Source organism: Astatotilapia calliptera, chromosome 3 (genome assembly GCF_964374335.1).
Source record: "Astatotilapia calliptera chromosome 3, fAstCal68.1, whole genome shotgun sequence".
Classification (NCBI taxonomy): Eukaryota; Metazoa; Chordata; class Actinopteri; order Cichliformes; family Cichlidae; genus Astatotilapia; species Astatotilapia calliptera.
In genome coordinates, this window is record NC_137424.1 from 9,538,437 (window position 1) to 9,564,225 (window position 25,789).

The following is a 25,789-nucleotide window of genomic DNA, read 5'->3' on the forward strand; positions in this document are numbered from 1 at the left end:
ACTGTCGCATTGAAGTTTCAATCAAGCGTTTAGCCGACGGACGGGGAACGTCTCAACGCGTAGAGAACGTCATTTCTGCTTCTTTTTCTTGCAACCGTAGCACGGCGATCGGCAGATAAAAAGCCGGTAGCAGTCTCCTTTGTTTTTACGCTCGATGTTCATGTCTTTCATGACGACACGAACACCGTGGCGTTTGCAGATGGTAGAAAGTGCAGGGATAGTGAGCGCAAAAAAGGCGACTGCTCACGGCGCCGGGCTGTTGTTACAGGAGAAAGAAGCGGAAATGACACCGTGACATATAACAAATAACATCAGCTGTTTCTGATGTTAGTTGTTTTGACTGCTTTTACATTATATTGAAATATATGTAATGTTCATGTTTGCTGCAATGCAAACGCAGTGATGCAAATAAAAACATCGAGCCACAAATTACGGTGCGACCCTATAATTAGTCCGGGTTACCGGGGACTGTTGTTGCCGATGAACAGGTGTCGCTATGTGACTGCAGACTAAATTGGGCTGCATTGAGTTCATGACTTTTCTTTTATCCCGCCGCCTACGCATCACTGTGAGAGTTAATATGAGACCTCTCTCTGTGGAAAAATAACTTTAAATCCCACTGACGTGTGTATAAATCTATATACGTATAATGTCCCGCTGGGCAGCAACTTAAAAAACAACTTTTTTTGAAGTGTTGTGAACGCAGCGCGCTGGGGCGAATGTCAGCGTTTGCCCAATAGAAAGGAGGAAGCCAGCCAGGCACAGAAAGAAAGAAACACTCCAGGGCAACGCTGCTGGAACTTTGACTCATTGAGAAATGTTTCCCTGCTTGCATCAAGCCCGGCTGGTGTCCCCTGAGATCCATATCCCACCCTGATTGGTGGGTTAATTCAGCTCCGCCCACAACACTGTAAAGTGTCATACATTATCAAACTAACATTACATTTTCATATTAAGGTGGGGCCAAAAACTATCGTCCTGCGGGCCGCAATTGGCCCATGGGCCGCGAGTTTGAGACCCCTGGTGTAGGAGGTCACCTACTCTGTGTCTGGTTAAGTATAAGAGCCCTTTGTTAGGGGGACCGCTGGACTCTTAGCACCAGCTTTGGGGTCACAGGGTCACATCTGGAACACACACACACAGACACACACACACACACACACACACACACACACACACACACACACACACTATGCACAGACTGGTACTCTTTGTTCATACCTGTGTAAGACGTCATATGTTAATGAACTTGTGCATATTCATGTAAGCTCAATAAAGAGCAGTGTTACGAGGGAGCAGACGAGAGCGACTGAGGTCAAGTGAAGGAACGGCGCTGTCACAGTTCTCTCCCTCATCAATTGTCTGGTTCCAGCGGTGGGTCTGTGCTAGATGACCCATCACCAGCTTTTTCCACTGGTTACCAGTACGTGGTAGAATCCACTTCCAGATCTGGTTGTCTTTAAATCTGTGAATGGATTGGCTCCATCTTATCTCTCTTTAACAAAAGAATCCAAGTGGAGCCCTCAGGTCTGCAGATAAGCAGCTTCTGACCAGAACTAGACGTAAAAACAGAGGTGAGCTTTATCGATGGCTGCAGCCAAACTCTGGAACAGTCGCCCTTCACATCAGGTCGTCACCAACACTGGACATTTTTAAAAGCCGGTTGGAAACACATTTGTACTCTGTAGCTTTCAATCCTGACCAGTCTTTATAGTCATTACTGTGTATGTTTCCTATTTTCTCTCTACTCTGTGCAGCACTTTGGCTCAAGCTGTTTTTAAATGTGCTGATAAATAAATGTAGATTTCTTTGAATAAAACAGTGGAGCCGAGCTTTGAGCTCAGTGTGTAACAGTGTGTGTGTGAGAGCCATGTAATGTCCATGTGTGCATGCTGACTGTGCTGCTCTGACCCCCCTCCTCCTTTCAGGGTGGAGCCTGCTGGAGTCCGATGGTTGAGACCAGGTCTGAGGAAGTGTAAGTGTGTTTTTAATGGGATTCATGAAAACAAAGCAGCACACATTCAACCATCTTCATCATGTCAGGAGTCATCATCAAAGTGTCAATCAATGAACAGATGATGGATCAATAACTGCAGCTGGATTGTGTTTGTTCTCTCCATCAGATTCCTGTCAACTCACAATCGACACAAACACAGTGAACACAAAGCTCCAACTGTCTGACAACAACAGGAAGGTGACACATGTGGAGGAGGTTCAGTCATATCCTGATCATCCAGACAGATTTGATTACTGGGCTCAGCTGTTGTGTAGAAATGGTCTGACTGGTCGCTGTTACTGGGAGGTCGAGTGGACAGGAGATGTTTATATATCAGTGAGTTACAGAAGCATCAGAAGGAAAGGAGGCAGTGATGACTGTGTGTTTGGACACAATGATCAGTCCTGGAGTCTGAGGTGCTCTGATGATGGTCCTGATTCTGTCAGGCACAATAACAGAGAAACATCCATCTCCTCCTCCTCCTCCTCCTCCTCCTCCTCTGTCTCTAACAGAGCAGCAGTGTATGTGGACTGTCCTGCTGGCACTCTGTCCTTCTACAGAGTTTCCTCTGACACTCTGATCCACCTCCACACCTTCAACACCACATTCACTCAAACTCTTTATCCTGGATTTGCAGTCGGTCCTGGTTGCTCAGTGTCATTCCAGGGTGGCCTTTTGTTGTGGGCAGTCTGAGGTACACCTGTGCACTACTCATGATGTCAGATCAGCATCCTGATGTGGCACACCTGTGAGGTGGGATGGATTATCTCAATATAGCAGATGTGCCCACTACCACACATTTGGACTGATTTGTGACCACTGTTTGGGAGGGATGGTTATATTGTGTATCTGGAATGAATTTTAGGTCTCTACGTCCATCCCATGGGGAATGGGAGCAAAAACAAAGGTGTTGCGTTTATATTTTTGTTCAGTGTAACTATTACTGATCTGAAATCACACAAAGAACCTAAATCCTAGTAGCATCTTTTACTGTAAAAGAAACGTGGATTTTTTCCTTTTTTTCCTGTTTTCGCGCTTAAAACACACAAAAACATGACAACAGTGTTTAGAACAAAGCGTGGCTGATATATATTATCATAACTCTGGATTTACTGGCCTGTAATTAAAATTAAAAAACTTTAAAGTCCGAACTTTCAATGTGGCTGAAACAGAGACTCAGCGTGGCTGCAGCTTGTTGCTGTGTCAGCTCACATCAGTCATGTGATTTGGAGGTGCAGCGTGTCCGTGGACCACAGAGGGTTAATAACACTCACCGTCCTTCCATTTCCACAGTGTAACATCCACCCACCTGTGTAAAATCCGAAATTCCCATGGTATTGTTCAAAATGTGCTCTGGCACAATCATAAGCATCGCTTGCTGCTGAAAACAAGAAAAAAGCCGTCCTACTATGGGCTGAACCATTTGTTACTGATGGAGGGGGGGACACTATGGAATATATTCAGTTTTAGCATTTATATTCACTGCTGCCTGTAACTACGCTCAAACTGTTAATGCTATCTTATTTTAATAAACAACACCGTCATATGCAAAACTGGGGTGGCAAGGGATCTTTTTAGGGTGGCACTTGCCACCCCATGCCACCCTTCTAGATCCGCCCCTGGTGGGCACAGACCCACCAAAGCAACACTCAGCTCACCTCATTCCAGGCGCTTGTCTGCTGGAGACCATGAGCCTTGTTAGTCACACATCAGCACCGTGGTAGGAAACAGCCTCCATCATTTCATTAGATCTGAATTTGGACTGTTTCCCTCTGGATGAACCAAGTCTGTCAAATCTATTGATCCAACACAAACAAACACATTGGCTCACAGTCAGATTGGCTTTGTATGGATGGTGTAACAGGGGGCTGGGAAAGGATGCTGAAAGCTGAATATAACACAGAACAATAACAGGACATATAATAATGTAGAAACATGATCTTCAACAGGCACACTTCTGTTATTCATGATCACAAACACAAAGAACTTGTGCAGCCCTGATATCAGCCCTAATATATGAGTGTGTTTGCCCAAAGACTGAAACAGCATCAACATGACAGCTGTAAGAAATCTTCTCTCAGCCTTGTTTGGCAGAAGATCCCTGCAACAAAGATTGTAGCTGAGAGATGACGTGTGTAAAGTTTGCTCTGTGGGAGGGTCGAGGCTGTTTTTAGACCTTTGATAGTTTCCAATCCAGTTCTGACAGACAGGAATAAAAACAACATCATTAAGATCAGATCATGGAGCTGTTTGCTGCCTTGTTTCTATCTTCACATTACAAGACTTTACTACAATAAAGATGCTGACATGTATCTGTAGCAACAACATCATTGAATCTAGAACAACTGGAGCCAAACCAGTGGCTCTGCTGGGATCACTGGTGAGCCAACACTTCCTTGTTGATGCAGATTTCAGGGCTTCCTTTTGCTCCTCCGTTATAACTGTTCTCTCTTCTCAACACATGATGACACAAAGGAATCAGCAGTGACAAAGATGATGCTGAAGAGAAGCACACACTTCACACATATAACAGAGCAGTGCAGTTACACACACCTCTGCTCGACATCAGGCCTCAAACAAAGACACAAAACACTAACTTGACTCTAAACAGAAGAAACGAGCAGCTGTTTCTGTTCTGTGCTTATTTATATTTGACACACATGCTTCTCTTTGTGCAAACACACATCGCACTATAAGGGTAACCTCGCACACAATGATTGGACAGCACAGTGATGATGCTGGGAGATCCTATACGCAGCAACACAGAAACACTGAGAACTTTAAACAATGATGGAAAGTGTTATAAATGACTTGTTGGCCTCTGATCTGTCACAAACAGCTGAAACGTGTCTCTCATGAGTCACATGAAGGTTTTTGACAGAAAGGACAAAAAGTAGCTGCAGTCAGTTTGTGTCATTTTTATATTTATTCATCTGGGAGAAAAATCTGAGGGACATTAAAATGTGTTTTCAACAGAGACAAGAACATGAATATAACAGAACAGGTAAATGAACATGTTTCAAGTAAACAGCTGGACTGATCAGGTCCAAACACAGAGTGATAAACTTGTCAAACAGCTGTCATATCTTTATATAGAAGCTCTTTATAAATGCTGCTCACTGCAGTCTGTTTACTAATAATGTCAAAGTGTTAGAAACACAGAAACATCAGAATGGTCTTTGTTCACAGAAACCTGTCTGGGATCCTTTGTTGTTCTTTTGATGCAGAGTTACATTATAAATATAAAGAGTTATTTCAGAGTCTCATCAGTTTTCCTGCATGTCTTTATTTAACACATCAGCAGGGCTGAAGCTCTCATGTTAAACACACACTGATCTATGGACACGTTCATGTGTTTCTAACAGAACCAGGCTGTTATCAGCCTGCACTAACATTATGTCACACACACTGAATGTAACAGTGACAGTTTACATCATCACACAATCAGCTGTGATTGTTTCACTGTCATCAAACGAGTCAACAGGAAGTAGAATCAATAGAAACCAATCATTTACTGACAGCATGTCTGATGGAAATAAGTGCAGATTATGTATGAAGTCTAACTGCACACAGTAACTGTGTTACAATAAGGACTTAACAGCGCCCTCTGCTGGAGTGTTTCAGTACTGCGTTAACTAGAATACACCACCTCCTCCTCACACCACCTGCTACAGCTCTACTCTTCTATGACTACAGTCATCCACAGCACTGATGTGAGGTCACATGGTTCATATGTAAGGAGCACAGCTGACCTCAGGTCAGTTTAATGACTGTGAGCAGCAGCTGTGTTATTGTCACTGTGACAGGGAGACACTCTCAGACACAGCGCTCATGTCAGCTTGTTCTCATGCAGGAGGATCAGGAGCTCCATGTTTGTCTTTCTGTTTGAATCATGATGTGTTTGTGCCATCAGAGTCTGTCATGAGTACTCAGGGTTTCACAGCAGCTCTTCTGGATGCTGACGAGGACTCCAACCTCATGTTTCACCTCTCTGAGCTTCTGATGTCTGTGAACACTCGTGTTTCTTCTCTGGGCTCATCTGGACAAAAACACCTTTCTGTGTTTGGCTGCAGCCTCATTCTGACTGACAGGAAGTGTGTTATCCATGAGCTGCACTTCTGTGAGGAAGTTTCCTGCTGTGTTTCCTGTCTGTGGACAAACACGAGTGTTCCAGCTGAGGACTTGCTTCCTTCCACCTGTCCATACAGGACATCACGCTGTCTGCAGCTCTGTAAATGCAGCTCCAGGTCCTTCCACGTGCTGCTCTGTATTTGTGCAGTTTGTAGTGTGTCCTGGGAAACGTAGCACACATGGTGTTCTTCTGCTGTTTCCTCCTTTCACTGAGTGTGAAACACTGACGCTGTGCTGTTGTTCACAGAGGGGAGCTGATTCTAGCTGCAGCTGGACTCTGTCATCTAACTGAATGTGTTGGTGCTGATCACGGGGCTCTGAGGGGGGAGCAGCAGGAGGACTCTGGATGCTGACGTCAGTGTATCTGTGGAAGCTCCCACAGCGTGTCTGTCATTCAATATTGTGCTGTATATTGTATCTATGCAAAGATGAACAGACTGTGTGTTCACTGGTCTCTGTGCTGCAGCTCTGATGTCATCATCACTCCCTCCTCCACCCTCAGCAGTCCCAGCATGCTGCTGTGGTGCACCCCACCCTCACTCTACACCTGAGCCACAGACCACACCCTCCACCTCAATATACACCACAGTTTTCTCTGCTGTGGAAATGAGATCAGGAGGAAATCATCATTATTATTATTTAATAAACGCTCACATTAATGTGGGCTTATTTGTTTCATATTAGAAACATTAGTTGAGTGTTTTTAGTAAAAAATAGTCAAAGTCCCTCTTTTTGCTCCTCCCCTCACCTGTGGATGGGCGCTGCTGTTACCGTGGTGACAGCTTGGATGTGTTTCAGTCCTGCCTGGTTATCACTGCAGGAATCTTTCACATTTATTACAGGTAATAACTCTGATTTTTCTGTGTATTATGAACCAAATGTATCCTGATACACACAGAGATGGATGAGCAGAGGTTGTTTTTGCAGTTTATGTAGTTACTATGGACTTAATGCATACATATTATTAAAATTAGGGCTATAACAGTTGTATTGATGTATAGCAACTTGAAATGCTCCCACAAATGGCTCCACAGCATGTAAAAATATAACAAAAGCTCTGGCGGACTTGGTTCTGTGGTCAGTCTTAAAGGGTGAAGTTAAACTCTGTAATCTTCACTGTGTCACAGAGTTCAGTGAGTCCCGTTATTCACAGTATTAATCAGATCATCAGAGAACAGCTGATCAGCAATCAGTGGTGCCAACAGCGCCTCCTGTGGTGAGAGGATGCAATAATGCAATGTAGCATTTTTCCACTCAACACTTGCAGTCATGGAAACTGTCTGTTGGATCTGTGTGACGTTGCTTTCTTGGTTAGAGTTCCTCACAAATGTCCAGATGATTCTTCTAATGAGGCGTCGACCATGTTTGCAGCTCTTTGGAAGAAAACGTCGCCCTTTGCCATCCTTACTTTTCTTTGACTTCTTCAAATGCAGCTGAACTCCAGCTGGTATTTTCTTGGACTTTGCAGCTGTTTCTGGTCATCAGTTCATTCCTGCAAACCTCTGAAGCTGAACAACAATGATGCTGCATTGCTGGCTGATCCCAAAAGGTTGATTCTGTTCATCTGGACGTTTTCAGAAACGTTTGCTCACTGATCAGGTGACTTCTTCAGTCTCAGCTGACTGCAGCTTTACAAGCTTACAAACAGCACATTTGCACAATGACTGAAAGCAGCAGCACCTGATATATATGATACTAATATAATACATATACATATATAATCCATACTAATGATGAAGGAACTGAGCTCACAGTCCATTGTTCATTCAGTGAACTACTCAGTTTATTTTGGGCCTCAGAAATGCTCACTCTGTTTGTACATCACTGTCAGCAATAGACTCATTCTGCTGTGTGGACAGGAACACATGTGACATCACTTCCTGTTTGTTTGTGACTGAAGAGGAAGAAGTTTACAAGGAATCATTTAGAAGAGTTTCAAACATCAACTGATTGAATCCATGAATCTGAAAACGTGTTTGTGAGTGAAAGAGACAGACATGTACAGACTGAACTATCTGTTCAACAGTCAGAGTGTTTCTGTAACAGGAGACACTCTTTACACTCCACTCAGCACAGGGACACTGAGGAACCAGGAGAGACATAAAACCCAGGATAAAGAGTTTGAGTGAATGTGGTGTTGAAGGTGTGGAGGTGGATCAGAGTGTCAGAGGAGACTCTGTAGAAGGACAGAGTGCCAGCAGGACAGTCCACATACACTGCTGCTCTGTTAGAGACAGAGGAGGAGGAGGAGGAGGAGATGGATGTTTTTATTCTATTGTGCCAGAAATAACGAGGACCATCATCAGAGCAGCTCAGACTCCAGGACTGATCATTCCATCCAAACACACAGTCATAACTGTCTCCTTTCCTTCTGATGCTTCTGTAACTCACTGATATATAAACGCCTCCTCTCCACTCGACCTCCCAGTAACAGCGACCAGTCAGACCATTTCTACACAGCAGCTGAAGATAAACATCAAATCTGTCTGGATGATCAGGATATGACTGAACCTCCTCCACACGTGTCACCTTCCTGTTGTTGTCAGACAGTTGGAGCTTTGTGTTCACTGTGTTTGTGTCGATTGTGAGTTGACAGGAATCTGATGGAGAGAACAAACACAATCCAGCTGCAGTTATTGATCCATCATCTGTTCATTGATTGACACTTTGATGATGACTCCTGACATGATGAAGATGGTTGAATGTGTGCTGCTTTGTTTTCATGAATCCCATTAAAAACACACTTACACTTCCTCAGACCTGGTCTCAACCATCGGACTCCAGCAGGCTCCACCCTGAAAGGAGGAGGGGGGTCAGAGCAGCACAGTCAGCATGCACACATGGACATTACATGGCTCTCACACACACACTGTTACACACTGAGCTCAAAGCTCGGCTCCACTGTTTTATTCAAAGAAATCTACATTTATTTATCAGCACATTTAAAAACAGCTTGAGCCAAAGTGCTGCACAGAGTAGAGAGAAAATAGGAAACATACACAGTAATGACTATAAAGACTGGTCAGGATTGAAAGCTACAGAGTACAAATGTGTTTCCAACCGGCTTTTAAAAATGTCCAGTGTTGGTGACGACCTGATGTGAAGGGCGACTGTTCCAGAGTTTGGCTGCAGCCATCGATAAAGCTCACCTCTGTTTTTACGTCTAGTTCTGGTCAGAAGCTGCTTATCTGCAGACCTGAGGGCTCCACTTGGATTCTTTTGTTAAAGAGAGATAAGATGGAGCCAATCCATTCACAGATTTAAAGACAACCAGATCTGGAAGTGGATTCTACCACGTACTGGTAACCAGTGGAAAAAGCTGGTGATGGGTCGTCTAGCACAGACCCACCGCTGGAACCAGACAACTGATGAGGGAGAGAACTGTGACAGCGCCGTTCCTTCACTTGACCTCAGTCGCTCTCGTCTGCTCCCTCGTAACACTGCTCTTTATTGAGCTTACATGAATATGCACAAGTTCATTATGACGTCTTACACAGGTATGAACAAAGAGTACCAGTCTGTGCATAGTGTGTGTCTGTGTGTGTGTGTGTGTGTGTGTGTGTGTGTTCGTTCCAGATGTGACCCTGTGACCCCAAAGCTGGTGCTAAGAGTCCAGCGGTCCCCCTAACAAAGGGCTCTTATACTTAACCAGACACAGAGTAGGTGTCCTCCTACACCAGGGGTCTCAAACTCGCGGCCCGCGGGCCAATTGCGGCCCGCAGGACGATAGTTTTTGGCCCCACCTTAATATGAAAATGTAATGTTAGTTTGATAATGTATGACACTTTACAGTGTTGTGGGCGGAGCTGAATTAACCCACCAATCAGGGTGGGATATGGATCTCAGGGGACACCAGCCGGGCTTGATGCAAGCAGGGAAACATTTCTCAATGAGTCAAAGTTCCAGCAGCGTTGCCCTGGAGTGTTTCTTTCTTTCCTGTGCCTGGCTGGCTTCCTCCTTTCTATTGGGCAAACGCCGACATTCGCCCCAGCGCGCTGCGTTCACAACACTTCAAAAAAAGTTGTTTTTTTAAGTTGCTGCCCGGCGGGACATTATACGTATATAGATTTATACACACGTCAGTGGGATTTAAAGTTATTTTTCCACAGAGAGAGATCTCATATTAACTCTCACAGTGATGCGTAGGCGGCGGGATAAAAGAAAAGTCATGAACTCAATGCAGCCCAATTTAGTCTGCAGTCACATAGCGACACCTGTTCATCGGCAACAACAGTCCCCGGTAACCCGGACTAATTATAGGGTCGCACCGTAATTTGTGGCTCCATGTTTTTATTTGCATCACTGCGTTTGCATTGCAGCAAACATGAACATTACATATATTTCAATATAATGTAAAAGCAGTCAAAACAACTAACATCAGAAACAGCTGATGTTATTTGTTATAAGTCACGGTGTCGTTTCCGCTTCTTTCTCCTGTAACAACAGCCCGGCGCCGTGAGCATTCGCCTTTTTTGCGCTTGCTATCCCTGCACTTTCTACCATCTGCAAACGCCACGGTGTTCGTGTCGTCATGAAAGACATGAACATCGAGCGTAAAAACAAAGGAGACTGCTACCGGCTTTCTATCTGCCGATCGCCGTGCTACGGTTGCAAGAAAAAGAAGCAGAAATGACGTTCTCTACGCGTTGAGACGTTCCCCGTCCGTCGGCTAAACGCTTGATTGAACCTTCAATGCGACAGTGACACCAAGTAGAATTATAAATGTCACATAGCCCCAAACATGTCTTTTTCAAAGCCTGCGGTGAAGAGAAAGGTTGGTAATGAGCACCGACAATTTCAGGAAAAGTGGGAAATGCAATATTTCTTTGTTGAGCACAGGGGCACCCCGACCTGTCTTATTTGCACAGAGAAAGTTGCGCTGCACAAGGAATACAATTTGAAACGTCATTACACAACTAGACATGCTGAGCTGGATGCAAAATACCAGGGAGACGAGAGAGCGAACCGGGTTGCCAGTCTTAAAACAGATCTACTGAGGCAGCAAGATTTCTCTAAGAACGCAACCAAAGAGAATAATGCAGCAGTCGGAGCCACGTGGTTAGTGAGATGATTGCTAAAGCAGGGAAGCCATTCACAGAAGGTGCATTTGTCTAAAAGTGCATATTGCAGGCTGCAAATATAGTCTGTCCGGGAAAGAAAGGTCAGTTTAGCAACATCAGCCTTTCTGCCAACACCGCAGCAGATCGCATTTCTGACCTGTCAAGTGACATTTATGACCAACTGTGTGAGAAAGCCAAATGTTTCAGTGTATACTCAGTCGCTCTTGATGAGACCACAGACATCACCGACACTGCCCAGCTCCCAATGTATGTCCGTGGTGTTGATGACAGTTTTGAAGTGATGGAGGAGCTGCTCACAGTAATTCCAATGCATGGCCAGACCACCGCTCAGCAGATATTTACAAGCTGTGTGATGCCATTGAGAATGTTGGTTTGCCATGGAAGAGGTTTGTTGGAATAACAACAGATGGAGCGCCATCAATGACAGGGAGGAAACATGGACTGGTGGCACAAAACAAACTGGAAGAGGAAGGCGTGGAGGAGGCCATTGCTCTGCACTGCATCATCCATCAGCAGGTCCTTTGCAGCAAATGCCTGAAGTTTGACGATGTGATGTCTATTGTTGTGAAATGCATCAACCAAATCAGATCCAGGGGCTTAAAGCACCGAAGGTTCTGTGCTTTTTTAGAGGAAATGGAGTCAGAATATGGGGATGTGCTCGACTTCACTGAGGTACGTTGGCTCAGCAGGGGAAATGTATTAAAGAGACTTTTTGAGTTGAGAGCAGAAGTGAAGCCTTCATGGAGAAGGATGGAGTTAGTGTTCCTGTGCTAACTGATCCCAAATGGCTCATGGACTCAGCTTTTCTTGTTGATATGACACATGAGCTTAATGTACTGAACAAGACGTTACAAGGCCAGGGGCAACTTGTCAGTGCTGCCTATGACAACGTGAGAGCATTCTCCACAAAACTGGCGCTCTGGAAAGCTCAGCTCTCTCAGACAAACCTTTGCCATTTCCCAGCATGCAAGGCACTCGTGGATGCAGGCACACCATTCAGTGCGGACGAGTATGTTGATGTCATTTTGAGGCTACAGGAGGAATTTGATCACAGATTTGCTGACTTCAAGACACACAGAGCCACCTTTCACATTTTTGCGGACCCCTTCTCCTTCGATGTGCAAGATGCCCCTTCTGTGCTTCAAATGGAGCTCATTGAGCTGCAGTGCAACTCTGAACTCAAAGCAAAGTTCAGGGAGGTGAGTGGAAAAGCAGACAAGCTTGGACAATTTTTGAAAGAATTGAGCCCTAGTTTCCCTCGGCTTTCCCGAATGTTCAAGCGGACCATGTGCCTTTTTGGTATCACATACTTGTGCCAAAAGCTCTTCTCCACTTTGAACTTCAATAAGTCCAAGTACAGGTCCAGACTTACGGATGATCATCTTTAAGACATACTGAGGGTCGCAACTGCTTCCTCCCTCAGGCCGAATCTGGCTCGGCTATGCGAGAGGAAACGCTGCCAGGTCTCTAGCAGCAAGGAGTAGGCAAGAGAAGCCATGTTCAGAAGAACAGTTCATTTTCTACAGTGTTCCATTCATGTTCAGAAGAAGGTTATAGAACTGTTAATACAGACATTTCAATCTAAATACAGCAGATATAGAAGACTGAAAGATACACACAAGTTCACTGACTAAAAATATCTTATTATTATTTTATTTATGTATTACAGATTGATTTATTTTCTTATTAATTCTTAATTTGTTTATTTATTTTTCATATTTTGTATTAAAAAATAAAAATAAAGAGATTTGAGAGGATTGGAATTTTTTAACCATGCCTTTCTTGTGGAAAACCTAATGCGGCCCAGCCTCACCCAGACTCTGCCTGCAGCGGCCCCCAGCTAAATTGAGTTTGAGACCCCTGTCCTACACCATAAATCAGTAAGAGAGGGTACGACCTCTCTCATGGCCCCAAGTGGTGTGTGCATGCCAGAGCACTCTGGAAGGCACACAGAGTCTTTACAGACTACTAAGGATCAAACCTCTATCATCATGCAATCGATTATACAACTCTAAGCATATATGAGTAAATATTTCTAAGCATAAATGACAATCAACAATATAAACCTTACAGCTGGTTTTAATAACAGAATTCATTTGTTTCTCAAACGAGAAAGAGCTATCGAGAAACACTCCTAAATCTTTAGTTCTGAACTTTTCCAGTGGGCCAAGGTCAACATTATCTGCTAATGCTAAATAGGCTGCCGTTATTAACTAATGCTAATTTGACATGAATTAGCATTATGCACTAATGCTAACACTTACTTTTTTAACTTTATAACAATGTGAACGGCTAATGCTAACACTCTTTTTCCTAGCATTACAACATCTGAGCTGCTAATGCTAAGTAGTCCGCCATTAGCACCTACGTCTAATTTAAGGCAAATACGCATTAGAACCTAATGCTCATATCGTTTTCCTTTGCTTTATAGCAATGTGAGCAGCTACTTCTAAATAGCATTAGCTAATAACAGCAGTCTAATTTAATGCAAGTTAGCATCATTTGCATTATAACGATGTGAGGAGTTAATGATAAGTATGCTGCCATTAGTGGCTAATTCTAATTAGGGGTGAATAATTATTACAAGCTAATGCTAATATTGTTTTCTCTTCCCTTTTAACAATGTGGGCAGCTAGTGCTAGGTAGGCTGAAGCTAGCAGCTAATGCTAAAGCTAAAGATAATTTGATGTCAATTAGCATTACATTAGTGAGGAGTTAATGCTAAGTAGACTGCCATTAGCAGGTAATGCTAATTTTAGGTGAATAGGAATTGGCAGCTAATGCTAATACCATATTTTCTTGCTTTAACCCTTTAAAACTGGTCAGAGTGGGCACACTCCGTTTTGCGCAACTATTTTTAAATCCCGGTAGCACTGTAACCACGTGAGCTAGCGCAATAATTTTTTTTGCATATGAAACCTGAGGAGTTGTACTTACATCTTATGCCATCAGTTTGTCCTAGGTTACAGTTTCCTTCCACATATGCTTAGGACTCATATTGCACTGCTGGAAATAGTTTATTTTGATGCATATGCTGTTATTTTGCAAATTTGCAGTATAACATTTATTTTCGTTTTTCCTGCAGTATATAAAAATTGGTGTATTTCAAAAATAAAACTATGAAGGCACTCAAAATAAATTTCCTGTGGTGGGAAACTATTTTGTGCAACTTTTTTGTATTTACAGTTTTGAGAGATAAGCCTCTTAAATTATTCTAACTAGAAATATATGTTAAAAAAACAAAAACGATTTTCAATTTTTTTGTAGTTTATTGCACTTTTTTGCAATTTATGTAATTACTATGCACTTAATACATACATATTATTAAAATTTAGGCTGTAATGGTTGTATTGATGTATAGCAACTTGAAATGCTCCCAAAAATGGCTCCACAGCATGTAAAAATATAATATAAGCTCTGGTTGACTTGGTTCTATGGTAGGTCTTAAAGGGTTAAATCAATATCAGTAGCTAATCCGATTGTTCAGTCTGACGTAAGGTGAAGTCATTTTTATGCATTTAAGAGCTGCGTTGAATTCAACATTACAAACTGAACATTAGAACTATCCTCTTCTCCAGGATTTTCCTGATTTAACATTTCAATATGATTCATTTTTGTTCTCTCACATCTGCCGCCATCACTTCAATTATTCCCACTGTGGATTTGATCATATTGTTTGCCCAGCATCTCTACATTTTCCCATCCATACTACCTGGAGCTCATTAACACTATTAATACTGGAAACTGCTGTTGAAGCCTGATGGTGACACTTTCTGGTGAAGAAGTGAATTGCAGTAACAGGACTGGCTGGCTTATGATACACTGGACTTTTCCAGCGCTTTGTTTTCTCTGCTCACAGACAACACAGATACACGCATGTATATACAGCCCACGTCCAGCTCTGCATGCACTCCTGCTCCATTTCTATAGAGAATAAACAACGTAACACAATCATTCTCCATTGTTTTCAACTCAACCAGCTGCATTTAATGAAGGAGTTTGAATTTACTTTACAACAGCTGCTGTTATTTCCTGTCTGCATTCATGTTCTTAACTGTACTCCACACATTCTGAACTGGTGTAGTTCTTCCTAAAGTACTGCAGTATTCCTGCCAGTACATCCTCTTAGTTTTCCTAACTGTTTCCTCTGATGCTCGTTGCTATTCTTTCCTCAATGCAAATTCATGCTAAGCTCCTTCATATCCATCCCTGTTTCTAAACCTGTAATAATTCCTTTAATGTGTCTTTGGCCTAATTATGAGTCTGTCCACATGTTTTTAGTTCCCCACTTGCTTTGGTTTCTTAGCTCTGATTCTCTGAAATTTATCCTTGAAATCATTTACTGGCATCTCTCCCTCTCACTCCCACTATCCCCAGAACACCAGAGTAATCATCTCCTGGTTTATCATATGGCCTCTTTGCATTTTCTCCAATCATCCCTGTTTCTAGAGTCTCACCCCATCTGCAGGCAGTCCAAGAGAAACTGCCTCTGCCATTTTCTTCTTCTTAATCTTTGATTTTTCTCTTCACTTTCTCCATTGGGTCTTCTTAGACGCACTTTCCAGAAAGCAGCAACATTTTTTGTGCCCCATTTTTCAAATTGTGCATCTTACTTCAGCTTAATGTGTTTCCTGTTTTGTTTTTACACAGGTCATGTAAAAGAAATCCTACCAGAGACTCGACAAAGCTGAACTGAAAGACAGCACGGGCAATAAATCAGAGCAGCACAAAACTTAAGCACACATATATAAGGTGATTTAACAAATCATGTCTGTTGTAAATGAGTAAGCCATTTATCGACCTGACTCAGGTTTTAAATCATCATCAGAAAAGACTGAATCCTGACCTGAGAATTGTACACTTTGGACTCTCCACTGCAGAAAACAGAAGCTTCACTCCTGAATCCTGCAGGTTGTTGTTACCCAGATCTAGCTCTGTCAGATGGGAGGACTGGGAGCTCAGGACTGAGGACAGAGCGTCACAGCTTCTGTCTGACAGGTTACAGCCACTCAGTCTGAAGAAAGGATGACAAGAAGACATGAAACACTTGTGTTAAAGTATATTCATGGTGCCATGAGGAGCTACTACATTTACAATATTTCAACACTGTTTCAGGACATGCTGGAATCCTTATTGCCTCATGTTACAAAAGACAAATGTGGCAGTTTACTGTGACTTGGATGGATTCATTAAAAAACAAAACATACGACATTTTCGCCTGAAAATATGTTAAAAGTTTATTTTGTGACCCAGAAAGAGTAATAAGAGCAATATTAAAACTAAGTAGCTGCAGCCATTGTTGGAAACTGGAATTGGCTGGGCCGCGCTATGAATTGTGGGATATGGTTTTTCTATTTTGTTTTCCGGGTGGAAAATCAGGAGAAATCCAGGAGAATGGTGGCTCCGAGAGATTTTCGGGAGCGGCACTGAAATTCAGGATTCTCCCGGAAAAATCGGGAGTGTTGGCATGTATGTTTCCAGGACATGCTGGAATCCTTATTGCCTCATGTTGCAAAAGACAAATGTGGCAGTTTACTGTGATTTGGATGGATTCATTAAAAAAACAAAACATACACACAATGTTAATTTTTTCCAAATGAAATTGATTAAATGATGTTAATTGATGAAAAAAAATCGATATTGCTGGATCTGACCTCAGCGTTTCCAGTTTGCAGTATTGACTCTTCATCCCAGCAGACAGAAGCTTCACTCCTGAATCCTGCAGGTTGTTGTTACCCAGGTCCAGCTCTGTCAGACGGGAGGACTGGGAGCTCAGGACTGAGGACAGAGCTTCACAGCTTCTGTCTGACAGGTTACAGCCACTCAGTCTGAAATCAAGGTGGAAGGGAGACAAGATCAACCAAACAAATCAGAGCTTTATTGCTTTTTTGTTGTTTTTAAGCAGATCAGTGAGGTGCTGGTAGATTCTGTTCTTTTGGTTTATTACCCAATAACACACACATACACTAATATTTGTGACTTTTGTAATAGTAGCATTTACAATGCAAAGCAACAGCGATCACAGATTGAAGGGGCCTGAATAAAACTACAATGCAGTGATTTTTAAGATGACCTGTTCTTCCAATTTCCAACAACAGATTTCTCCAACCTTACAGTTGAAAATAATTCTTCATCTCATACTGAATCTTGGTGCACCTCCCCCCAGTTTATTAAAATGAAGAGGTACTGAAATTGCTGTAAGTGATGTGTGATGCCACTGATTTCCTTTCTGATCCAATACAAAGTAAAATTCAGGCTAGTATCTGCGATACTGATGAAAACTATTCCGTCAGAATCAATACAAGACATAAGAAAAGATGTTTTGTATAACATAAAAAGCCTGAATTTTAAAATATTCAGTTAATGATCAAAAACAGATGTGACTGAAAATAATAAAACTGAGAAACATTTTATGGCCATTGCTACGGGCCATTCGATCCTTTTACAACCATTGCAAGAGCTTGGTTGGCATAGCCGGCAATAAGTTGGATAGTAATAAGTCCGGTGGGTGATGGGCTCCGCCAGGGCTGCCCTTAGTCACCGATTCTGTTCATAAATTTTATGTTTAAAGGCTGTATCAAAAGTTCATTCAAGTTACAATATTGTGGTCAAAAGTTCTCCTTTTTTCTTTTATACTATACAACTACGCTGGCTCATGGTTTTAGGACATGGATCTGTCATGGAAGAAATCTATGACCACTTTTAATCAACATTTTAAAAATAAACATGATCACAGATTTAATTACAGAGCTTTGTTGGAGGCTTTGACCACTGGCAGCAGCCTCAGAAGAGCCTCCTCTGAAGCAGAGTATTTCTTCAGGTCAAACACATCCAGATCTTCTTCTGATGACAGTAAGATGAAGACCAGAGCTGACCACTGAGCAGGAGACAGTTTATCTGTGGAGAGACTTCCTGAAATCAGGCACTGTTGGATCTCCTCCACTAGAGAACGATCATTCAGTTCATTCAGACAGTGGATCAGATTGATGCTTTTCTCTGCAGACAGATTCTCACTGAGCTTCTCCTTGATGTACTGGACTGTTTCCTGATTGGTCTGCCAGCAACTTCCTGTCTGTGTCAACAGACCTCGTAGGAGAGTCTGATTGGTCTGCAGTGAAAGACCCAGGAGGAAGCGGAGGAACAAGTCCAGGTGTCCATTTGGACTCTGTAAGGCCTTGTTCACAGCATTCTGGTGGAGAGATTGAAGTTTTGGTTTGTTAAATAATTTAGATTTCTTGGAGGTTGTTTGTTTGTCTTCCAGCAGATTGAGTCCAGAGTTGATGAAGGTCAGATGGACATGAAGAGCAGCCAGAAGCTCCTGAACACTCAGATGGATGAAGCAGAACACCTTGTCCTGGTACAGTCCTCTCTCCTCTTTAAAGATCTGTGTGAACACTCCTGAGTACACTGAGGCTGCTCTGATATGGATGCCACACTCTGTCAGGTCTGATTCATAGAAGATCAGGTTTCCTTTCTGCAGCTGATCAAAAGCCAGTTTTCCCAGAGACTCCATCATCTTCCTGCTCTCTGGACTCCAGTGTGGATCTGTCTCAGCTCCTCCATCATACTTGACCTTCTTCACTTTGGCCTGAACCACCAGGAAGTGGATGTACATCTCAGTCAGGGTCTTGGGCAGCTGTCCTCCCTCTCTGGTTTCCAGCACATCCTCCAGAACTGTAGCAGTAATCCAGCAGAAGACTGGGATGTGACACATGATGTGGAGGCTTCGTGATGTCTTGATGTGGGAGATGATCCTGCTGGCCTGCTCCTCATCTCTGAATCTCTTCCTGAAGTACTCCTCCTTCTGTGGGTCAGTGAACCCTCTGACCTCTGTCACCATGCCGACACAGTCAGGAGGGATCTGATTGGCTGCTGCAGGTCGTGTGGTTATCCAGAGGCGAGCAGAGGGAAGCAGTTTCCCCCTGATGAGGTTTATCAGCAGCACATCCACTGAGGTGGACTTTCTAGGGTCAGTTAGGATTGTAGTTTTGTGGAAGTCCAGAGGAAGTCGACACTCATCCAGACCATCAAAGATGAACACAACCTGGAAGTCTTCAAAGCTGCAGATTCCTGCTTCTTTGGTTTCAGTAAAGAAGTGATGAACAAGTCCCACCAAGCTGAACTTTTCCTCTTTCAGCACATTCAGCTCTCTGAAAGTGAATGGAAATATGAACTGGATGTCCTGGTTGGCTTTGTCTTCAGCCCAGTCCAGGCTGTATTTCTGTGTTAAGACTGTTTTCCCAATGCCAGCCACTCCCTTTGTCAGCACTGTTCTGATTGGTTCGTCTCTTCCAGGTGAGGCTTTAAAGATGTCTTCTTGTCTGATTGTTGTTTCTGGTCTGTCTGGTTTCCTGGATGCTGTTTCAATCTGTCTGACCTCATGTTCATCATTGACCTCTGCAGTCCCTCCCTCTGTGATGTAGAGCTCTGTGTAGATCTGATTCAGGAGGGTTGGGTTTCCTGCTTTAGCGATGCCCTCAAACACACACTGGAACTTCTTCTTCAGGGTGGATTTAAGGTTACGATGACAAACTGCAGCTTGAAGTTCTGAATGAGAAGAAAAATAAACACTCAATTCCAAAAAGAACTAATCTTTAAAACATGTTGCTCCATCTTCCATCTCTGGAAAATGTTCATTTATCCAGCAGCTTAAATCTTTAGATAAATCCTCTTACGTCTCTGCAGACGGTCAGCCAGCTCCTCCTGCTTCATTCTGCTCAGGAAGTCCACTGTGATCTTCACAAATGCCTCTCTGCTGCTCCTCTGCTCATCATCCTCCCTCTGAAACTCCAAGCACTGGGGCTTATTTGGATTCAGAGCCTTCTGGATCTTCTTCAGCTCGTTCTTCACAAAAGTGATGATGTTGTCCTCCAGCAGCTGGAACAGAATACTTTATGAATGACCTACCACTCTGAACTTTAGTCCACACAACATCCACTTCTTTACGATCAAGGGGCATATCATCCACGAACTCTTTACCAATTATAGGTTTGACTTTACCTTATTAACCCTTTAGAGCCGATCGGAGCGGACACGCTCTGTTTTGCGTAACTATTTTTAAATCCCAGTAGCACTGCTACCACGTAAGCTAGCGCAAAAATTTTTTTTACATATGAAACCGGAGGAGTTGTACTTACATCTTATGCCATCAGCTTGTCCTAGGTCACGGTTTCCTTCCACATAAAGCTTTGCAAAAACTGCATAAAAAGCACTTGCAGGAACAAAAACATAATATTCCAGGAACACGCTTTGCCAATCCGATCAGCTGTTCATAACACTTCCTACGTTGGAATAGACGTCAGCGCGAACTTTTGCATTTCCGCCATTACCTGCCCGAAACCGGAAGTGACGTCATTTTCGCGGAAATGTAGTCTTTTTTGCCATCAGGGCCTCAGGGCCTATACTGCTCTTTTTAAAAGTTATCTTTGACTTTATGACTTTCTGTGTCGTTTCTGGGATGCTTAGGACTCATATTGCACTGCTGGAAATAGTTTACTTTGATGCATATGCTGCTTTTTTGCAAATTTGCAGTATAATATTTATTTTCGTTTTTCCTGCAGTGTATAAAAATTGGTGTATTTCAAAAATAAAACTATGAAGACACTCAAAATAAATGTCCTGTGTTGGGAAACTATTTTGTGCAACTTTTTTGTATTTACAGTTTTGAGGGATAAGCCTCTTAAATTTCTCTAACTAGAAATATATGTTAAAAAAAGCAAAAACGATTTTCAATTTTTTTGTAGTTTATTGCACTTTTTTGCAATTTATGTAATTACTATGCATTTAATGAATACATATTATTAAAATTTAGGCTATAATGGTTGTATTGATGTATAGCAACTTGAAATGCTCCCAAAAATGGCTCCACAGCATGTAAAAATATAATATAAGCTCTGGCGGACTTGGTTCTATGGTAGGTCTTAAAGGGTTAACTGAGACATTCTCCACAACTCCATGATCTCAAAGCATGGATTCTGTTCATATGAATGCAGCGATTTCAGTGGGAGAAACATTTCACTGGTGTTCAGAGCTGAACTACCAACAGGTTGAGAATCGAAGCCAGAAACTTGGAGATGTTTCAGGTGACTCATACAGACAACTGGTCTTAAAGGTAGATATTACGATATTACGTATCGGTCCGATACTGACCTAAATTACTGGATCGGATAACGGAGAGGAATAAAAAATGTAATCCGATCCATTAAATATCAAAAAAGCACCTCACTGAACTTGCGACACGGCGTAACTCGGCTCATAACCGTAGCACGTCGGAGCAGTGTGCTCACGTGATGGAGCGGCTGTGTGTATTTGTAGCTTCGCTAACAACCCGGCATTTCATCTCCGAGGAAGTTTTCCCAGAGAGAAGTAAAGCAAGTGTGTAAGTTCATCTCTGAATGTTTGTAAAGCATTCCCACGTTAAGCTTAACAACCGATATATGGAGCGACTGCCTCTCTCTCTCTCTCCTGCTGCTACTTCAATCATGAAACTGATCAATGATCAGCTGATCGGCTTTTCTGTCGCGAGTCCGTCTCTCTTTTTTGTTTTTGGCCCACTTTGCACCAGAAAGAGGAAACCAGCAGCTGAACAACAGCAGCACATTTAAGCTTGATAAGCTGTTGTTAGAATGTATTTAATATTACTTTCTACACCAGGATCTTTTTCTGCAGCTGACGGCTGGTAACTGTGCAGGGGCGGATCTAGCAAAGTTTAGCCAGGGGGGCCGGTAGGCCATGAACAGGGAAAAGGGGGCACAAAGATAGTTAGCTGTTGATGATTTTCTCAGTAAGATTGTAGGACTTTGAGTTATTCTTCAGATTTATTTAAACTCCTATATTGTGCAGTGTTGAGCGACCCATAATTTCTCTGTACTTTTCATAAGAGCAGCCAGACTTTCAGCTAGTTTTTCTTTTTTAAGATCTCAAAGATATTGAAGAAACAGTTATTCAGCTTCATTCCCACTGATCTCGACTACAAACTGTTTCACTTTGGTTTTTGTTTAAAGCCTCGATGTTTAAAACGTTTCCCTGTGATCACATTTGCACCGTCTGATTTCAAAGTTTGTTTCTTTTGGTCATTTAGTCCACAGAGTCCTTGGTGTTCTGAAAGGGACCTATAAATAAATGCATTATTATTAATACTAATAATAAAGTAGTTGTTGTACATGTACAGACCATAAATATGGAGTCCAGCTGTGTTTGATGCTGCTGGGCAGACTGACCACTGGGAACCTCTGAGCTCTGCTGCTCCACTCTGTGGAGGAACCATGAAGGATTAGATCCACACAGGATAAAGATCCAGGAGTTTCTGCTCAAATAACTTCATCTGAATCAAGTCTGTCAAGTTTTAAACTCTCAGATTGTGAACATATCAGTAATTTTCAGTCTGTTTTCATGGACGTCCTTTCAGTGGTGATGTCAGGGATGATTTTGAAGAAGCTCATCAAACTGAACCATCAGCAGATCACTGCTCCACAACCAGAACATGATCCGAGTCTCCCTCCACCACCAGAACACCAGCTTTACTAACGTGGTAGATCAGTGTAGTACAGATCAATAACTGATGAGTCATTTGATCAAAATCACTGAGTGCTTCACGTCTGACCCTCTGATGCTTCTGTAGACATTTTGCATATTTAATGAATGTCTGACAGTTTTACATTCATTCTATGAACACAGTGGAAATGTTGTGTTATAGTCTCCATGTTGTTTCCAGCATCATAAATTCTTAAGTTCAGAAAATTTGATTCTTTCTTCACAGCTGAAAAACAACAACATTTATTCTCTATTGAAATCTGCATCGTCCACTCCAAAGGTCACAATCTGAAGGTAACATCTGGTTTTGTTCCCTGTGGTTAACTCTGAGCATCAGTATGGTGGGATTTATCCACTACATCCACACCACTGTGGTTCAGTGTTGTCCTGATGGAGTAACAGCAGCCAGTATGATCCAGGCTTTAGCTGCTGGGTCTCTGTGTGACCTCTCAGACTGTTTAACAGATCAGACACAAAGAGAATCAGAGCAGCTCTGTTCTTTAAAGACAAACATGAACCCACTCAGGTCACACTTTCCCCACAGATATGAGCATCACTGTCCTCAAACAGCAAATGACCAAGTCGAACATTTGGATCTTTTCTCTTTCATTGTTTTCTTTTTAATGGATCTTTGTAACAATCTGAGGATGTTTCAGGTCATATTTATCCAGGAAACACAAACATGTAAAGGAGTCATCACAGCTCTCTGACCTCGTTGCTCCAGCTTCACCACTGAAGTCTGGAGGTCGACCTTTGGACCGGTCACTCCTCACAGACGGACAGCTGGACCCTGCAGACTGTGACCTCTGACCTCTGCAGACACAAACATGATTGAAGCAGCTGTGATCACACAGACTGCAGATAATGCAGCTGTTTCCTGTCAGTAACATCCTCTTAGATTAGAGTTCAGCTTTTTACAGGAAAACTGGACAAAACTGATTTTTGTTACAAACTCATTTTCATTTCCTCTCAGCTCACAAACACAGTCAGACAATCAACCAGAGTCAACACTGATTATAATGTCAGTGCAGAATTATTTCTGTTACTCAGTGAGTTCAGCTCTCTGACCTCGTTGCTCCAGGTTCACCACTGAAGTTTGGAATTTGACCTTTGGACCGGTCACTCCTCACAGACGGACAGCTGGACCCTGCAGACTCTGCTCTGCTTCCTCACATTAACAGGAGGAACTGAGTTACAGTCGCTGACCTCTGACCTGTCATGTGACCATGAAACCAGGTCAATATGTCTGTAGGTTCAGTCATCCAGGTCATGTGATCTAAGGAGCTTGGAGAGAAAAGAGACGTCTTTAAGTTTCTGGAAGACGTTTCATCAGAGAAGCTTCTTCAGCTCTAAAACCAAACGGTGGAGAGTCCCAGATATTTAAACCTGAGAGGGAAAGAAAGCATGTCGCTGACCCACCACTGATGTTATTTCAAGGAGGAAACTGAGAGCCTTTGCACCAGGAGCACAAACATCAGCTCCAGCAATGATCCACTGATGTGTTTTTATTCCATGTATGAATGTTGTTATTGACAGAGATGACGTTTGTGTGTCAGTGATGCAGTGACTGTTGTTGTTACCTGTACAGGCTGGTTAGACTCTATGAAACAGATCATACAGATCTCTGCATGTTAGAAGAGACTATTAAAGGTCATGAATGAGACAAAGGCAGGGAGGCGTCCTTTACAGCTAAACAGCAGAGTGAGAGAACAGCCAGCACCTCTACATTTATCACATTATACAGCACATGTATGATACTGACAGGGATGAGAAGAATTTAGTGATTCTGATCCCATCATTGATATTACTTATTGATTCTCAGTAGCTCTGCTCTGACAGTCACCACCATCACTGAGCAGCATATCAAAGACATTTGTGCACATTAACTGCATGTTGTGGCTCAAATGTTTGTGCATGTTGGAGGCATTTCCTCTTTGTTGTGATCAGTGTTGGTCATTACTCAAAACAGTCATTATTACACATATTACACAAAACACTTTAAAAGTAATGGAGTACGTTACTTCATTACTCCTCATAACATTACTTTGATGTTACTGTGTAAAATGAACAAATGAGCATGTAACAACATGAAGCTGAGGTACAGCCCCACACACCAACACAGATCCTGATGAGGTCACGTGATGTTTCTCTGAGTGTTTATGAACACAAATCAAAGATGAAACAGCACAAAGACACTTCAAAGTGATTCTACTGTAGAAACATGAACAGGTAGAAACCTGCAGCCTGACTGCTCATCACTTTGTTACCTGTTCAAGTTCAGCAGCAGCAGCTCACTTTATCACGGTGCTGGTCTGGGGTCAGTGTTTACTCAGCTTTACGTCACTCTGGGTTCTTGGCTAGCTTAGCGTTAGCTTAGCGTTAGCATGCTGTGTGCTAGCTTAGCGTCAGAGCTCTGCAGGTGTCTCGTGTGTAAATATTAATCACAGTGACATTAAAGGAGGTAAAGGGCTGTGACGTCATCACGTACGCTGCGTCCTCTGTGGGCTCTGAGTGAACTCAAAGTACAAACTACAAGTACACAAACACGAACGTAGCTCAGAGTGGCGGACACACTCGGCCTCGTTGGTCCAGCTGTGAGTCCGTTACCGTGAACTATGGAGCGGCAGATTTGTGCTGAACTAAGCTGCACACAGCTGATGTTAGCCAGGAAACATTACACACTGACTTTAATGGAGAGACCGGAAATACAAACACACACAGTTTGTTGTGTGAAGAAATCAAACACGAGCTGAACAAACAGTAAAGTTCCTAAAGACAAACTGTTAAAGGAGGAAACAAAGCAAACTTACAGTTTCTTCACACACCAACAACAAGCTCCACTCCACACCAGGGGCCTGTTCTTCGTACCTCGCTAAGTAGGTTAGCCGGATTAGATTGTTGACGATTTCGCGTGATCCTGGATCAGTCGGTTCCCCGAAGCTCATCCGGGACTTGCTGTCATAGCAACAGAGCCGTAAGCGTAAACCTGCTCGGGAGCAGGTTTACTTTATGTAAACAGGATTAGATCGCGGCCACGCAGGTATGTCCG

The 25,789-nt window shown here is 42.8% G+C and overlaps 2 protein-coding genes across 2 annotated transcripts in view; one reads left to right on the forward strand and one right to left on the reverse strand.

Moving 5' to 3' along the window:
- Window positions 1-25,789, forward strand: part of LOC145419271 (protein NLRC3-like) — a 153,890-nt gene that overhangs the window by 120,797 nt on the left and 7,304 nt on the right. The gene's annotated exons all lie outside the window — the stretch shown is intronic.
- On the reverse strand, window positions 4,904-23,898 carry LOC145419309 (protein NLRC3-like). Its single transcript, XM_080297020.1, has 9 exons — window positions 23,809-23,898; window positions 23,452-23,553; window positions 22,381-22,459; window positions 19,884-20,085; window positions 17,955-19,755; window positions 16,863-17,036; window positions 16,055-16,222; window positions 8,876-8,922; window positions 4,904-8,727 (listed from the first exon to the last, which is right to left on the reverse strand). The coding sequence occupies exons 3-9, from the start codon at window positions 22,381-22,383 to the stop codon at window positions 8,195-8,197; spliced, it is 2,928 nt and encodes a 975-aa protein (XP_080153146.1). The 5' UTR covers window positions 22,384-22,459; window positions 23,452-23,553; window positions 23,809-23,898; the 3' UTR covers window positions 4,904-8,194.